This window comes from Aedes albopictus, chromosome 3 (genome assembly GCF_035046485.1).
Source record: "Aedes albopictus strain Foshan chromosome 3, AalbF5, whole genome shotgun sequence".
NCBI classification, from domain to species: domain Eukaryota; kingdom Metazoa; phylum Arthropoda; class Insecta; order Diptera; family Culicidae; genus Aedes; species Aedes albopictus.
Window position 1 is genome coordinate 298,101,614 of NC_085138.1, and position 17,327 is coordinate 298,118,940.

The 17,327-nt window shown below is 40.0% G+C and overlaps 3 protein-coding genes across 4 annotated transcripts in view; 1 reads left to right on the top strand and 2 right to left on the bottom strand.

Moving 5' to 3' along the window:
• Positions 1 to 16,974, bottom strand: part of LOC109414795 (uncharacterized) — a 47,309-nt gene extending 30,335 nt beyond the window's left edge. Inside the window, exons 1-4 of the mRNA XM_062857982.1 lie at positions 15,679 to 16,974; positions 15,587 to 15,623; positions 14,914 to 15,316; positions 7,940 to 8,804 (exon numbers count right to left, since the gene is read on the bottom strand). Of these exons, the coding sequence (XP_062713966.1) occupies positions 7,940 to 8,804; positions 14,914 to 15,316; positions 15,587 to 15,623; positions 15,679 to 16,672 (2,299 nt within the window). The 5' untranslated portion in view covers positions 16,673 to 16,974. The remainder of the gene's footprint in view (positions 1 to 7,939; positions 8,805 to 14,913; positions 15,317 to 15,586; positions 15,624 to 15,678) is intronic.
• LOC109418650 (protein Son-like) lies at positions 7,786 to 9,055 on the bottom strand. 2 transcript variants are annotated; one of them, XM_019692870.3, is made up of 2 exons: positions 8,905 to 9,047; positions 7,786 to 8,840 (listed from the first exon to the last, which is right to left on the bottom strand). In XM_019692870.3, exon 2 carries the CDS (start codon positions 8,766 to 8,768, stop codon positions 7,905 to 7,907), a length of 864 nt encoding a protein of 287 aa, XP_019548415.2. In that variant the 5' UTR covers positions 8,769 to 8,840; positions 8,905 to 9,047; the 3' UTR covers positions 7,786 to 7,904. The 2 variants fall into 2 exon arrangements, with proteins under 2 accessions (XP_019548415.2, XP_019548414.2); XM_019692869.3 differs by having other exon boundaries at positions 7,787 to 8,845; positions 8,905 to 9,055.
• Positions 11,555 to 14,426, top strand: LOC115261824 (zinc finger protein 501-like). The gene is made up of 3 exons (XM_029863725.2): positions 11,555 to 12,701; positions 12,759 to 12,795; positions 13,957 to 14,426. Exons 1-3 carry the CDS (start codon positions 11,729 to 11,731, stop codon positions 14,381 to 14,383), a joined length of 1,437 nt encoding a protein of 478 aa, XP_029719585.2. The 5' UTR covers positions 11,555 to 11,728; the 3' UTR covers positions 14,384 to 14,426.
• Positions 16,975 to 17,327: the final 353 nt, after the last annotated feature.

Consider the following 17,327-nt stretch of genomic DNA (forward strand, 5'->3'; position numbering starts at 1 on the left):
TTTTAAATATTGCAGACTCAAAGAAGGATCATCAGCAGGCATCCAATTTTTCACTCACGCGATCAAAATCCCTGGATTTATCCGCCTCCGCGATCATGATTATTCACTGCATGGGATGAAAAATAAAAGTCTCTCACTCCAGCGCTCACGACAATTCTCTTTCTCTCCATGCACAGCTCACGGATAAACAACGAAGCATCCAAATTTTCACTCCGTCCGCGAGCCACATAACGTCTCCACCGATGCACGAGATTAATTTTTTGACGTTTAGTGGTACCGTGTTTACAAAAAATCTACTCATTTTCAAGGCCATCTAGATAACACGGCACCGCTCAGACGTCAACCGGGTGAAAACGTTGATTCGAGCAGACTGAGCAACCCTTTTCTCCTGCGAAAGCGAACGAGCGCTAGTTGGAGAGAGCATACTTTTATCCCGCAAAGGAACCGGAGTGAGCGCCTTTTCAATCGCCTATGGGTGCAAGGAAAATATCGCTGGCTGCTTTATCCGGATAATATCACTGTGTGATAGATCGTTACTCGCGTGAGTGAGTGAAAAATTTGCTGCCTGATCATCAGTCTATCGTATGAGCATGTTGTTCATGATATTATTTGTTTATTTGTATTTTTTATAACGATTAGAAATTTGATTTTTCTTAACTGCGCAAAGTTTGGTGCATACACGGTACACGTTCTATACATCTTAGGTAAAAATAATAAGTAACTTAATCTAGGTAGTTGAATGTTGCCTGTTCATGGTCAAAGTATATAAATATGTACCAAGGTAAGAGATTCCCGTAAATGTCAAAAATGAGACTCACCAACACATCTGCGTTAGTTATGAAAAGTTGGTGTTTTTACACTAAAATGTCATTATTTCAGCAAAGTTTGTAAAGTTTTGTTAGTTTGGATGTTTCTAAATGCTGAAAAAATATGTTTAGAATCAATTAAAAAAAATTGTTACCGATTTTCAAATGGCGATATTTTCTGTTTTATTGCATGGAGGTCACATTTAATCCAGTCAGATGCAATTAAACAATAGCTTCTGTGCTATATGCCGAGGTGCTTTCGTGCTGGGAGTCAGTTGGTAGGTGACCACGGACGTGAAAGGTTGTCCCGTTACTCGCGTGTGGATATTCCCAGTTCGGCCGATTCAGTGCAGAAGTTCGGCTGGTGAACACGGTCTGAGACGCAGTCGATACAACAATTCATCAAGCTGGCAAAAGCATAGTAGTCATTCCCAGATGCTGGTATTCGGTACAATATTCATGGTAATGGTAACTAAAATGTGGCATGGTAAAAACAAAAATGGTTGGATAGTTCCCAATACTATGTTATTTTTTTCAGTGTATGTTACCTGAATCTAACCTCCAAAGACCGTTTTGTTTGACCAACGTAGACCTTATTACAATGGGAGCAACTGATTTTGTAAACGCCAGCCTTGTTAAGGGTGTTAACCGGATCCTTTGTAGAGCCTAACGAAGTCTTCAACTGATTGCTTCTGCTAGAAAATACTAAATCGATCCCGAAATTTCTGAGCCTAGAACGTAAACTATTAGTGATGTGTTGATCGAAGGGGACTGATACTCGCTTCAAAGATTCTGAAATAGGGGTAAGAGTTGTTAGCTGAACATGTCTTTGAGGAGGGTCACCCTGTAACTACAGAGGATATTCAGATTTTGCGAAATGTAACTTCACCTTGGAAATTGGACGTTGCTGAGAGTCTACAGATATACAAACAGGTACCTAACACGCTGTTGAATAAGGATCAAGGCAATGGAAGCTCGTGGCTTTTCAAATTATTTCCCCCTAAGCACTCTCGTATGGCGTGCGTCTCATAATGTAGCTGTGATATATGAACTTTGTTTACCTATCCTGTGCTGGAGGAGAATGTACCTACCTATTCGGTGGTGGAATTTTTTATTACTTATTCTATGGTGGAGGATAATATAGATATAAGTTTTTGCATGCTCGAAAAAAAAACTACCTAGATTAAGTTACCTATTACCTATTTTTACCTAAGATGTATAGAACGATGGATCTCTTCAGTCGAGTCAAGTACAAGACACTGAAGACGACCTTACAGTTGAGGTCGAAATACGTATCTGTCAAAGGATGCAAATTCTTAGTGGAATTCAAAGGAACAGTACTTAACGCGATTTTCTTTTTATTTACAAAACAACTTGTATTTTCATGGTCACTAATATTACAAGTGTTAATAATATTAGTGGAAAATTGATCCTTTATGCAACACAAATTATTAGCACTTGTAATATTAGTACTTGTAACTTGTAGCTAATATTATTAGCCCGACTATGCTACAGGGCCCAGGTGTTTCATCCTCTTTCAATGAGAAAATTCACTTTGAGTAAATTGGTTTTACTCCTTTTGGAATACAGCTAACCACTGTCCAAGTATCTTTACTGAGTAATCAATGCATCAAGCTTTTCTTGAGGTAATTTTTTTCATTCTTCCCAGTCTGCCAATTCCTTCAAATCCTTGACATTTGGTGGAACATTATCATTTTGAATTATGGCCCTCTTGGCTATTGGTATTCAGAATACCAATGAGGTGGTTTCCTATACCTCTTGCTACGCCGTAATGTTTGATCCTCGTCCACATTATCGTCACCTTCATTAGCTTGACTTTCGTAATCAGTTTCGCCAACTGATTCCTCCAACGAGGATTTTGGTTATCTTCTTGTATTAGCGAGTATCTTCATGTCTTCATACTTCCTCGGAGACTGAGTTCTCTTCAGCATTCGCTCGCACGGGTTGTTGATCATACTTCTTGTGTCGTACTCGCAGAATCAAGTCCTGTACCCCCGGGTTGGACTTCAGTTATTGTATCAGCACGAGAAAGTATTTTTTTGGAATTTGTTTGAAAGCTTTACATCCAAAGATTCTTAAATGCTTCAAATTGGGTCGTCCTTTCAACCACATTTCATAAAGCGTTTTGTCTTTTGTTGGAGATCGATCTCCATCGATCGGTTAACCCTTATGTGGCCGACAGGGTACCCAGCGCCCATTTAAAAAGCACGGTGTAGAAAAAAGCAAAAAATTATCGTACACATAACGGTTAATCAGCATATAGGGGTAGTCGTATATGATTCAATATCAAGCGAAACATATTAAGTTTCTATTGCATTAAGCGATATAAATTCGTCAATGAAAATATTCATATTACCCTGACGGTTAAAAATCGACACAAAAACTTTTTTCAAAAATCATTTTTTGGCATTTAAACGCAATTAGACTACCGTGGAGGGCCCATATTCTGCGCACCTAAGACTTTTTCAATTTCAATCAGCTGTCATAAATTCCAAATCGAACCGATTTGGCTAAAATTTTGACCGCGCATAGTTATTAGTTTTGCAAATAAGGGAAAAATATAATTCTTATACAAAACACAAAATTTTTATGTAAAATCATGGAAATTCTAAAGTGTGTCTTTGTTCCTAATTCTGCGCACCCTTTTTTAGAATGTTCCTTATTCTGCGCACTAGTGTTCCTAATTCTGCGCACATGGGAAAAACTCTAAAAAGATAACACATTGTAATGAGAACATGATTCATAGATCATATTCAACCGAATTCTTCATTTTCAACTTTTACACGACATTACGACCATATTGGAACTTTGCATGTACCCAACATTGATACTACCCACTTTGATTACTAAGCAAAGTGAATTTCCATCATGATACACAAAAGTATTTGGTAGCATTAACGAATACTACTATATAAAGCTTTTCAGTTATCCGCATAATATGTACACTCATTAAATTTTAGTAAAATTTACTTTAAAGTGCTTTTATAAAGGCAAGGTGGCACAATCTTTGTTTACAAACTGAGACTTCTTTCTTGTCAAACTCCAGGGTTTTCTCTGTTTAAGAAAATTTAAGAAAATTCCTCTGTTTAAGAAAATTCCATATAAACTCGCATTATATGTATGTCGCATTTGACGAATGTTTGCATGAATGCATAAATTTTCCTCCGAGGTTGATAGCAAATGTTTAAAACAAGTGAGACTAACCACTCGAACTATCGGATCAAAAATTCAAGAAGCATAAATTAGCCCATATAGCCGAGGCGGTAAACGCACGGGTATTCAGCATGACCATGCTGAGGGTGACGGGTTCGATTCCCGGTCGGTCCAGGATCTTTTCGTAAAGGAAATTTCCTTGACTTCCTTGGGCATAGAGTATCTTCGTGCCTGCCACACGATATACGCATGCAAAATGGTCATTGGCAGAGGAAGCTCTCAGTTAATAACTGTGGAAGTGCTCATAGAACACTAAGCTGAGAAGCAGGCTTTGTCCCAGTGAGGACGTTACGCCAAGAAGAAGAAGAAGAAGAAGAAATTAGCCCTTAAAGTTTCTAAACTAACTTGTTAAAACGTAATTACATTCACCGGATTGCTAGAAACAGAATATCCTAGTTATGACAAACTATGGTGGCATTTTTATGACGTTTGTTTATTACTTATATGTTTAAGGTGAAACGGGACGCCGTGTTATTTTTCCTATCTTGCCTCTCTTTCTAACAATTTGCCTCGCGATTTTGAAGATGGTAATCTCGAGTTCTATCGCACTGAAGATGCTGAAAAACAATCAGCATATGCACTGCAAGTGAGCATACACAGTGATAGGTTTTTGTTGCAAAATATGAAGTAGAATCTGAGATTACCATCTTAGTAGCAACAGAGCAATGGCGGATATTTCCCCGACCGTCCCGTCCGCCCTTAAAACGTAGTGTTGAAATGTCTGCGCAGAATTAGGACCACCATTTAATACCGGTTCCTAATTCTGCGCACCTAAGAAGAACAAGAAGATTCAGAAAATAAGAAGAAAACTCAAATGTTTTTTGTTGATTCTGATTCCTCGAACACAGCAGTACATGATGCACAAGAAAAAGCAGACATTATCTTCATTATTTATGTCGCAAAATGCTTCAGTTTATGTGGCAACTTTTTAGCAGCTTCGCTAACGGACACAGATTTCAGGCAATTTCCAGTACTTGCAACACCATTTTATTTTTTTACAAAATAATGGTCGTTAGTTTGAAACATTTTTCTTCACAAACTATTTTATTACTATTGAAACAATATTCAAAAAATATATTTGAAGCTAATATTGAACTAGCGTTCATGATTTTGTTGTATATACAAGAAAGTGCGCCGAATTAGGGACTGCGCAGAATTAGGGCCGGTCACGGTATCTACTTATGATTTCGAGCGCACAAATCTCTTCGTAAACAAAACCAGCGCATATCCCTTTCGTGACGAACCAGCACAATTGTGCTGTTGAGCGGTAAAAGTTTTGCATATATTTTCCATCTGTTTAGATTTTGTTTCATTAATGTAAACTGTTTCTGTAGTTCAGCCATTACTTATACTTGTTTGTGTGTAAACAAACTTTTGTTTACGTTGCCTGTGAGATTTACCACAAAAAGGTAAACAAAAAGTGGACAAAAACCGTAAAACATGAAAAAGTTTTATCTGTCGCATATTTTTTATTTCCGATTTATCTAGGTAGTCAAAGCTAGAAATCGAAAGATAAACAGTAGTTCTTTTAAATGAGGTAAAATAATTGTTGATTTGTTGGGAAACCTTAGAGTTCTGGAGAGCCAAAGTTGAGCCATTTGTATGGAGATTTCACTTTTTTGCGCTCCGTCACGAAAGGGATATGATCTTCTTATTTTAAGCTTGTTATTTACAATGAGCAAGAACAGAATAATTGAATGCACTGTTGTTTGAAGCTTGTTTCTTGAGATTTGTGCGTCTGAAGTTCTGATGCATTGTTTAAGCGGGATTCCAAGACGTTTGTCCTTAAGGTGGCCAAATTACCCCGATTTACCCTAAGACTTCTCCCCACATATCTTTAGATAAACCGCTTTCATGAAGTATAGCTCGCCTTTTCTCCATCAACGATCTGTTCATTCTCTCGCTAACTCCGTTTTGCTGTAGAGTTAATTCCACACAACTGTATGATATCATACAGTTCAAGATTCTTTATTTTGCACATTCCGACCACTGGCCTTAACTTCAACTTACCCACCTTCGTAACCCGAAGGTTCTCTTCAGACTTGGCCGTTGAAATCGTTATCGGCTCCGACAGCTCCTTAACGTCCTCCAAGTGACCTTCGTTGTTGATCATGTGATCGCTCGCTCCAGAGTCCACCACGAATCTTTCTCCTTGTCCTCATTCGCCTTCGTCATCATCGCATACGATCGCTTGTTGTTCTCCTCATGTTCCTTTTACTTTTGCTTCTCCTTCGCCTCGTAAACTCCTTGATTAGCGAACGTTTGTTTTTGAAGTGACCGGTCTCGTGTCCACCTTTTTGCTTTGAGGGCAACGTTCCCAACCACCTTCTTCACTACCCCAGCTTCAGCATCAAGGAACATCCTTTTTATTTCCGTTGTGGACTTTTGGCACAGGTCTTGATTCGATAGTACAAGCAGTGCTCCTTTGACTTGCTTGTACCGTTCAGGAATGGCGCTCGTTAGCGGTATTTGATCGAGAATAACCTTTCCCGCATGCTTACCATCGCCGCCGTGTCCGCTTTCTCGTAGCTTTTTACAAGCACGTCCATTGCTTCCTTAGCATACGACAGCCCAATCAGCTTGTTCAACACTTCATTGTTCACTAGCATTATAATTTCGTCCAGCGCTTCCACGTCTTCGTCCAGCCACTTCTACAGTTTCTCCTTCCTTTGGTTCTCCTTTTTCGGAGTAGCGCCGGCGACGGGTTCATAGTAGACTTCCTCGATCGGAGTTCTCGTCAACGTATGCAGAAGCTCCGGAGCCATTTCCACGCTCCGACGATGATGGCTCCGTACATTGGCACGATTCGTTTGAAAGTTCCCCTTTCGTAGCGACCGTTTCTCAGTCCACTGCTGCTGGCCGTATCCATCGCTGAAATCCTGAGTTCCGCTGCTTCTCGTCCTCTTGGTTCTTCTGTCTCGGTGCTAGTTTTCCTCGTTGTTCAGATAACCACTGATATACTGGTTCAGCCTTCACAACCAGTTAAGAATTGAATCAATCTTTCTTTAGTTTAACCAACTGTTTTTATTCCAGTTTATTACTGGGCCCATAACCTTGTAAAAAGTTAACCAATTTGAGTTTGGGTAGGGAAAGAAACCTTGTCTTTATTGAAATTGCAGGTGGCCAACTTGTCCGCGCCCATCTTGATAAGTTCAGCTCCGATATCATGTAGTATCCTTAACTTCCCTCAAGTTGGCTAGTTGTTGCTCCGTGATCAGGACGTGGTCGATTTGGGATTCCTTTTCCTGTGATGATCTCCAGGTTTAACGGGAAAACTGTGCTGAAAGTGGTTGCTACATATGGCCAAGTTCTTGAGGCGGCAAAATCAATCAGTCATAGGACGTTCTCGTTCTTCGGCTGGTGGGCACTAAATCCAATCGTCGGTATAAATTCTCATATGATAATCTTGACGTCGTGCGTTGCACAGCTATCTTCATGATTTGAGAGGATTAGCCAGAAAAAAAAATGACTGAAGTCTCTATCAACTGATGGCGCCACTCCGGAACATTTGACACAGGTTTTGTCCTTATTGGGATTGGGGACACTTCTGGTTTTCAACCAAAACATGCCGTGCGACGTATCAATCTTCATAATTTCGAAAGAATGGGGCAGAAAAGAGAAGTCTTTATTAATTGTACTCTTCGAGATGAACTAGCCTAGGGCTAAAAATCTCGTTAATACAGACAAAAAAAAATTGTACACTTCGGAATGTGAATGTTAAATAAAAAATCGTTGTCTCGGTTTGTTTATTACCATTTATAGAATACCGAATAGTAGTGCAGACATGTCAATTAATTTGATACAAATTATTCATGAATCAAACATTAAAATCAAAACTTCCAATGCAAATGCTTTTAGCATTACTTATTCTTGTGTCAAAACTCCCAAATCTTTCAAACACTTCTTGGCTGCTTCCAGCCGGGCCGATTTCTTAACATTGCTGCCCTTCTCGGCCGTATAATCCACTCCGTCCACGGTTACTTTGAACACGTAATTCTTGGCATGAACCGGGCCTTCATCAACGACCGCCGCATACTTAGGTGCTTCCAACTTCCTCTTGCTGCAGTACTCCTCCAGAATCGATAGCGGATTTTTGCCTTCCGTGACAAGCTTAATCGTAGCCATCTGGAGCTTGCGTCCACCCTCAGATCTTACGTTAATCGGTACGCTTAGCTTTTTACCGGCATCCAAACCGCGCTTGTCCATCTTGATGTCGGGGAACGACGGTTCCAGTTCGCCATTTTCCCGCCGACCGAGTCCCTGGCCCGGGTTCCAGCCCATTTTCTGCATAAGATTCATTCCACGAGCCCCGGCGTACGGAGCAGGGCGCTTCAGGGAATCGCGTTTGACCCACGGTTGCTGTCCGCGGTTCTTTCGTTTGTTGTTGTCCGAGCCATTGTCGGCATAGGTGAACGGGAGGCTCGAACTCATGTCCGACGACATAGTGGCGCTGTACTGGTACTGCGCTTGATTTTGCGATCCGCCTCCGTACCCGTAGGAGCTCGACGAGTAGCTGTTTGATGACTGCGAGCTGTTCATGGAATAATTGTACTGGCTGCGATTGTTGTAGTTCGGTGCATTGCCATCGTTTCCTCCTCCTCCGCCTCCACCCATGGAAGCGTTTTGCGACATCAAGTAGAACGGGACGTTCGAAAAGTCGGAATTAGATCCGGAATCATTGTAGTTATTGTAGTTATCCGGGTATGAGTTGTAGTTGTAATTGTTCATGTTGTATGGGGATGCCAGCCGGTTGCAATCCAAACACTCGGTCGGTACAATTGGGTGGAAAATTCAGGTGATCTGTTCTAAAAACGGATAAATATGCAAAAATGATTGACGAATGTGTAAATTTGATCCTAATTACCTGAAATTTAGCGGGTAATTCACAAGAAAAATCACCGAAATTCGATTTGTTTATTTCTGTTGGATCGATAATGACTGACAGCTGGCTAGCACCAGACATCGCTCTTGAAGGATGCTTGCGGAGAGCACTAACCATCTGGGCAAAGGACGCAGCCCAAACCGACCAAGCATCGCCTCACTGCACTGGCATAAAACAATCTCTTACATTCATATGATCGATATTCGGATTTTTTTTTTCGGAAAACCAGAAATTGGCTTCTTTAGCGTTGTTGAGATAATTCCATATTCTGAATCTGCATGCCAAACTGAGCCGAAATCCAAATTTTCATGAATTTTGGTGCCCGGGAACCTATTTAAAAATCAATTTGAAGTTTGTATGGGAGCGATTTGTCGAATCACCCCTCGTCGCATTTTGTACTGGGTGGAGCTGTCAAACAGTTATCCAGCTGTCAAAAGGTGATTTCAAAAAATCTCTTTGAAATTTATTTTAGGTGCCAAAATGAAGTTCTAAAAGTCTGAAAAAAATCATAGTGGCTCAGAAAAAGGTGCACTTTCGTATAAAATCAAAAAATCGATACATTTTTCTTAATTTAAAAACCCAAATAAATTAAATTTTGTGTAATTCTTTCAAATTCAAATCTCAAGTTTTATAACGCCAGACATTGCTAAAACCCTTCCAACCACTTATTTTGCTTTAAGTATTTATTTATAAATCAAATTATTAACCTCTCAGGACACGCGCCATCAAGCAACCGAAACTGCACCGCGCTCGTCCTGTATACCCGCATAGAAAAATACAATATGTTGTGTATTCCAAACAATAAATGAACTCTAACTGTTATGTTTACAAAATGTCAAATAGCTAATATTTTGTTGAACAATATACGGCTTATGGCGGGTGACTACTACAAGCGAGGTTTTGGTAGTGTTGTATTGTGGATTTAACGGCTATTTGTATTCCATCGGTTACTTAAGTAGCCGTTGCAAAGTAGCCGTTTTCATATTAAAATCAACTTAATGAGCCATTTTACGAAATTACAACAATGTTGATGATGATATTGGTTTTACGGGTTATTGGACGCTACCTCCTGTCAAAATTCATTCATAAAATTAGCTCGTAAAATGGACTATTGTCAAAAAATGAATGTCATTGAGTAGCTAATGGCAACGAGGAATAGCGCATTCAATAAAAATGTTTAATCTCATTTTTAAGTTACTCTTTTTAGAAAACAACTACTTTGGAGGCCATACAGAAGCGACCGGTAGAATACAAGTAGCCGGTAAATCCACAATACTTTTTACAACGACACGCGTCCTGAAGGGGTTAAATAAGTCTGTGTGAATATTACTAATGTGTCATGCACTCAGCGAAAAAAAAAAACTAACGAAATTCATCAAAAAACCTTATGTTTTTTTTTGCCATAAGTAAAAATTATGGATGTCATAAGAATATCTTATGAAAATTTATCGTGCTTGTTATGACAAATTTCATAAGATAGACTTATGAAAAGAGCAAAAAAAAAAATCTAAAATTATGGAGACTGGAACTGGATTCGATCCATGAACGTCGGGATCCCACACGGCTAGCGACGCTTGAGTATATCAGGTGGCTAAACATATATAAAAGCCAAGCTGCGAGACGATTCTGCGTCATAGAGCGACCTCATGAAATTCATCATAATCATTATGAATTACAGTCTGGATTCGCTGGTTGGGTCACGTTTGCGTCCCGATTAGCGAACGGTTTCGTTCGTTGGGGCAACTGACAACTGATCAGAATACTCTAGACACACGCAAGTGACGAGAAATACGATCACGAAACACTCACATACTTGCACAAACGTTTTGTATATAGGAGCTGCGATGCAGCGGCGGTCATACATCAAACTCGTTTTGACATCGATTTTGACACTGACAGTGCTTTTTAGTGGGGTTTTGCGCCAACCAGTTAACATTCAACCAACGAGACAGCCCATCTAACGAGCTCCCAACGAACGACGCGGCACTGTATTTAAAGGACGTTTCATAAGTTAGGCCTTATGAAAATCATAAGTTTATTTGACTGAGTGTGAGTTTACTGTAAAAAGTGTAACTTCTACACAGAGAAACTGGAAAACTCAAAATTAGGTACTTTTAAACTTAAATTTTGAGTCCTTTTTCGTCTCCCTTTTCATGCGCTCTTTCCATTGTTGTCAGCGAGTGAAGAGAGAAACAACCCAACTTTTGCAGTTCGAGTGCGTCAACTCCTCGGTCAACTCAACACTGAGTTTCTAGCACAGTATTCAAATTTGAGTGAATATTGTCGTCGCGGTTGAAACCCGAAGTTTCCCCACACCCGACAATCGAATTTTCTCAAAATCCATACGTAAAACCTAATGTCGGACGTAGTGCGCTGGACAGCGGACATGGCCCTCTATCCAGCGCACTGTACCCAAGACTGTACCCGACGTACGTCCGACACATGGTTTAGAAGAAAAATCGATTTTCGCGTGTCAAAAATTCCGATTTTCAACTGCACGAACAATACAACCTAGTCGAAATTTCGATTGGGTGAATAAAACTTAAAATTAGGTATTTTTTTTTCACATGGAAGCAAGCGGGAACAACCCAACATTAAACATCGTTTCCAGCAACTCAAAATTGGCTTCACGCATCCAACCCCGAAGTTGGGTGGAAAGGATTCACTTTTGGGTAGATTCGTCTCTCCGTGTAAGTTTTCCGTGTAAATAAATATTGAAGTTTTGACAAAACAAAACAGTGGTTGATCCATGGACGAGTGAAAAAGTGGAAAAAGTTTGTTAATTTAACATAAAAAAAGTAGTAACATGGGGCACCAAACGCCAACCAGCCCGGCGAATCTGTGCCGTGTCTGCATCCGGGATATTACCTACGTTCCGGCAGAAAACATATTCTATCCCTCCAGTCCGGACTGCCTCAGTATCCACGCCAAACTTAGTGCAATCTGTTCTGAGTTGTTTGCTCCTGACCAACGACTATCCCTAGCTGATGGAACAATGCAGCTAATGCCTCTCAGGGTCTGCTTGAGATGCAAATCCAGAATAAATGAAGCCTACGAGCTGCATCAACTGTGTCTGGACAATAACCGGAAGATCATGCAAATGTTGGAGAAAGTTAAAGAGGAGCCTGTGGATGAGATTCAGACTGAACCTACCCGTGAGCAGTTGCCCGAAAATTCCGTGGAATGTCCCAGCGAAACACCGAAAGAATCGGAGAAATTATCAGTGAAACAAAAATCTACTAGCGTAAGAAAGGGGGGTCAGAAATCCAGGAAGATAAGTTGCAAGAAATGTTCGGCAGTTAAGATAAATGCCCGGGCGATGTTGAGACACATGAAACTGGAACATCCCGACGAGTTGCTGCATTGTTCCAAGGTCTCAGGGCATAAGTGTAACAGAGTTTACTATGACCAAGCCAAGCTGGACGAACACATTGTAGTCCATTCGCAGGCAAAGAAATGTGAATGTCCAAATTGCAAAAAACTATTCAAAACTCCCGGAGAAGTCAGAGTCCACCTGACAAGTTGCACCGGGCAAAAGCCGTATCTTTGCACGGAATGTGGCAAAGCATTTTCCTACGCCGTCAGCCTGAAGAATCATCTGATGCTTCACAAGGAGAAATCCTACGCATGCGACCGATGCCCTTCGAAGTTTCGCCAGAAGGGAGCTCTGAAGTGTCACATGTTGACGCACGAGAAAATAAGAAACTTTCACTGTGATACGTGTGGAGCCGCATTTGTTCATAAGAATAATTTGGTGAACCATATGACGACTCATACAGGTTTGTCAGTTTTCGTTCTTTGTCTGGATGTATATTTAATCATTTTAATTATTCCAGGTGAAAAACCGTATGCTTGTGATCTATGTCCAATGAGGTATGAAATTTATTGCACAATGGTCTTCCAGAGCTGCATCTAGCAAGACAAACCTGATTTCACCTAATCCATCAGTTTTAGTCATAACGTGCCCTCGGGATTTTTTTTATGTAGTATCTATGAACCATTTTAAATCAGCCGTTATATGTGTAAGCTAAACTCTGATGAGAATTATCGTTTAAATTACCCTAAAATTGTACAAAAGTAAGAAATTCGTGATATTTGTTTTATGTTGTATTGCAAGTCAATTTCAATATTCTCTACAGTAGCAATGACCCGGATAAATTGACAAACACAAATGCAAATTGTAACAAGGACAAAAAAGACAATGCAAGACAAACTAGGCTAGACTAATACATTTATAACTGATGTATATTTTGAACAAATACAGTTTTACTTTGAAAAAGGCCAATACGCATGGCCAGAACGTCGGGTAGAATAAAATAAATCGTCAGTAAAACTGAGATAACCGTTTGAACGCAATAACATCCAGTTCCAGTCGAAAAATTCCAAAACTATGGACATTGTCTTTTCAATATTATTAAATAGTTGTGTTACAAATGGCTCTCAAGTTCATAAAAGATATTGTTATTCCAAACAAAACTACGAAATGCCCTGCAGGTTTAAACAGCACTTAATTTCAAACAATGTTGACCAAGAAACAATACCTACTTCTAACTGTTATGGTTTAAGCGATATAAAATGTTAAAGTAACGCCTGAAAGTTTTTTTTTTCAATAACATTCTTAGGTTATTTTTCACTACATAAAAATATGAAATCTGGAAGCGGAATCTACAAAAGTACGATATACGATTCAGGTCGGACTCGATTATCCGGAGTCGAGTTCTGGCGCTTCGCAAAATAATATCTCTCAAACGGAATGCTTTAAGAAGCTGAAATTTGGACTGATTACTAATCAAAGTTGGCTTGACAAAATGTCAAAATTTCAGCTTTATAGAGCATTCCGTTCTCCAGATATTTGTTTGAGAAGAATCAGAACGCAACTCCGGATAATCAAGTCCGACCTGTATATCCAAAAAGTTTGGGAAACATTGGCTTAGGTGGTAACACTTTTGTCATGACATATACGGCTCTGGGACCATAGTGCACTAAGTAAGTCTTTTGACATAATAAATTACCGATACATTTTTTTACTTGTAGATTTAGGACTCTTGATAGTATGCGTCGACATTTTCGAACTCACACCGGCGAAAAGCCATACAAATGCACCCACTGCGATCGTACCTTTGCCCAAACCAACGATCTGGCTAAGCACAGCAAAATCCACTTTGGCGATAATCCATACAAATGTGAAATGTGTGATGCAGCGTTCCGCCTATTGTCTGATCTCAGGAACCACTACAAGGTGCACTATGAAGCAGGTGGTAGCCAAAATCAAAATCATCTTCCAGAGGAGGTGCGGTTCACCATCGTTAGCACATTGAACAGGCGCGCTGAGCAGGAGAAGGATCGGAAAAGTCAGCAACAGGTTGTTACAACATCGAATGAACAAATCCAGTCTGGAGAGAACCAAGCAATTCCAGCAGATCACTGGATAGCTTCAATGGGAATGGAGAATAACGTATGATAATAATAATAATAATAATGTAAATGAATAATACCTAACTAGCGTATGTGATCCGAAAGCTACCGTGTGAAAATGGGAAACTCCTTTGTAGACTAAATTCACTGTCGATGTTCTCTTCAACTCCCACAGCAGCGACCGAAGTTCTCTTAGACGTTGCCCCATTAATTCATCTTAAACAAGAAGCCGTTTCTTGTACTTACCGTCTACGGGTACTCGGTCTACTAAAGGAAACTCCTGTGGACCACAGATCAATACACGCCTTGTTGTTGCCACTTTTGGTGAATTGGGACAAAGTTGTCCTTGCTCCAAATGGTCTTACAATTGCTTGTAGTTTTCCATATAGGACATTTTCCATATCTGGCGAGAAATATTTCAGGCGGCATCTGCAGCAACATATTGTTTCGATGTCAATCAGCAACGCACTTTCCTCCAGACCTTACTATGTATGTGGTATGACAACTGAAATAATTGGATTTCGGATTATATTACTTACAGTTCTGTGTCAGGCTATATCACTGTTTATTTTCCACCGACGTCGGAAATTCCGACAAATCCGCAAGAATTGTTTGCACCATTTCAACCTCTCTTCGTTTATCAAGCAGTTGGTCTACTTTTCGAATTCCTGAGTGCTTCTCTTGTTCAGCACGCCTTTTCAATGTGCTAACAATAGTAAAATCGAACGTTTTTGGGCGATCTGGTTTTTCCTTATCGCTCGCTTGATAGTGCAGTCGGTAGTGATTCCGTAAGTCAGTCATCAAACGGAATGCCTCATCGCACTGGTCACACTTGTATGGATTTGCCCCGAAGTGGGTCTTGCTGTGTTTGGCCAGATCGCCGGTTTGAGCGAAGGCACGATCACAGTGAGGACATTTGTACGGTTTTTCTCCTGTGTGAGTACGCATGTGCCGCTGTAAATGGCCCGAGTTTGTGAATCTGGAAGAATGTGAGAAAGTGTTACATAGTAGTAAAAATCATCAAACAATAACGTAAAATAGTGAAATAGTAAAATCTTGGCAAAACCAATGAATAGTAAAAAACATCTTAATCAAATACATATACCATCTTTGATTACCACAGAAATTCCAGGTTATTCTGACTAAAATGAAATTCCCACATAATTCCCGGGTGCTTTTTTTCTATTAATTTAAAACAGTATACACTCTGGCTAAAGTAAATTTCTTTTTTCCTAGAATAAATACTCACCTCAAACTGCATAAATCACAAGGATAAGGTCGAACACCTGAAACAGTAAAAATTAGTTGTTAGAAAATCAAAGTAAAGGCTTCTGCACTAACCCGTATGCAACTGAATATGCTTCAGCAGCGTGTGCTTCATCGTAAACCGAGATCCGCAAGTGTCGCAGCTAAATTTTCGTTCCTTCGTGTGCGTTAGCATGTGTTTCTTCAGGCTGATATTCGTATGAAACTTCACAGGACACTGATCACATTCGAACGATTTTTCCTTGTGTCGCATAAGATGCTGGCGCAAGCTGGCCGCATAGGAATAAGCTTTGCCACATTCGGTACACAGAAAAGGAGTGTTTCCTGCGCATTGATCCGCGTGTGCTTTGATACCATCTAGCGATTTGAATAACTTTCCACAGTTTGGACACGGTTGAGGCTCGTTCGGCTTGACGACAGTGTGGGTATTCCTATGTTCTTGGAACTTGACCTCGTCGAAGAAAACCTGATGGCACTTTCTATAATGGCATACAAGGGCTTCTTTGGGATGTTTAAGCCTCATGTGTTTATACAGTCCAAACGCCCGATCTGTCGTGGCCGTACATTTTTCGCATCGGAACTGCCGTCGCCCTTTCGCTTTGGCCTTACACTTTTTAGTGCCTTCTTTAGTAGCTCCATGCTGTACATTCAGCGTTAGCTCACTAAGACATTCTGTGAACACTTCGGGCAGTTGCTGAATTTTCTCAGGCAGAATCACATCGCCCAATTCCTGCTTGATTACTACACCGACAGGGTCCGTCAGCATTTCCCAGAGCTTCCGGTCGCTCTCGATGCACAGCTCGTGAAGGTCAAAAGCCTGATCGATTTTGGATTTGCATTCTGGGCACACGGTCACCGGTAGACCTTTTTCTTTCGCTTGTTCCTCCTGGGCTAATGGTTTCGGCTCGGGCTCAGAGGCAAACACCTCGGAACAGATTATGCTAAGCTTACTGTAGATGCTGGGATCTTTACTAGAGGACTCGAAAATATTTGCGGCTGGTACATCACTTACGTCGCGGATGCAGATGCGACAAAGGGCGGCAACATTTGTGTCCGGTTGTGAAGCCATGTAGTTGTAGTTTTATTTGTAATTTATTATCATACAAACGTGAACCTGACGGTGTAACTATTGATTGTAACATTTTACAAACATTTCGAGAAACAGTTGAGCTATCATTCTGAAGGAGGTATGTAATACAAGCAAGGTTTGCTATCCAATAAGATGTATCATTGTATGCATTATATATTAACAACTTCAGTAACTTTTAGTAAATATTGAAATAATAATTATTATTAATCACTTGAGCAAAATCTAAAATTGTGTTTTATTGTTTGTTAATAATAATTGATAAACAACTGTTGAATAAATAGTTACTAACGAGTCTGGAGTATAACATACCAGACACTTTAATAGTTACTATCAAAACAAACCACACGGAAAACATAATTTATGTTTTGAAAGCTTGCAAAAAGGCTGCGTGCTTGACACACTCTAATTTTATTTTGTCTTGATCTCAATACGATTTATTGCTAAAATTATTTTTATGTGAAAATTCTTCAGAAGTTCATTTAAAAATTGTGCCTGAATTTGTTGTAGGATAAAACTTGGTAAGAAGATACATCAAATATTTCTAAATTTAGAACCCCATACCTTAACACCTTTCTCAAACTATGCCCACTAGGGACCAGCCAGCCCCATATGAATTACACGCGTAAAGAAGTTT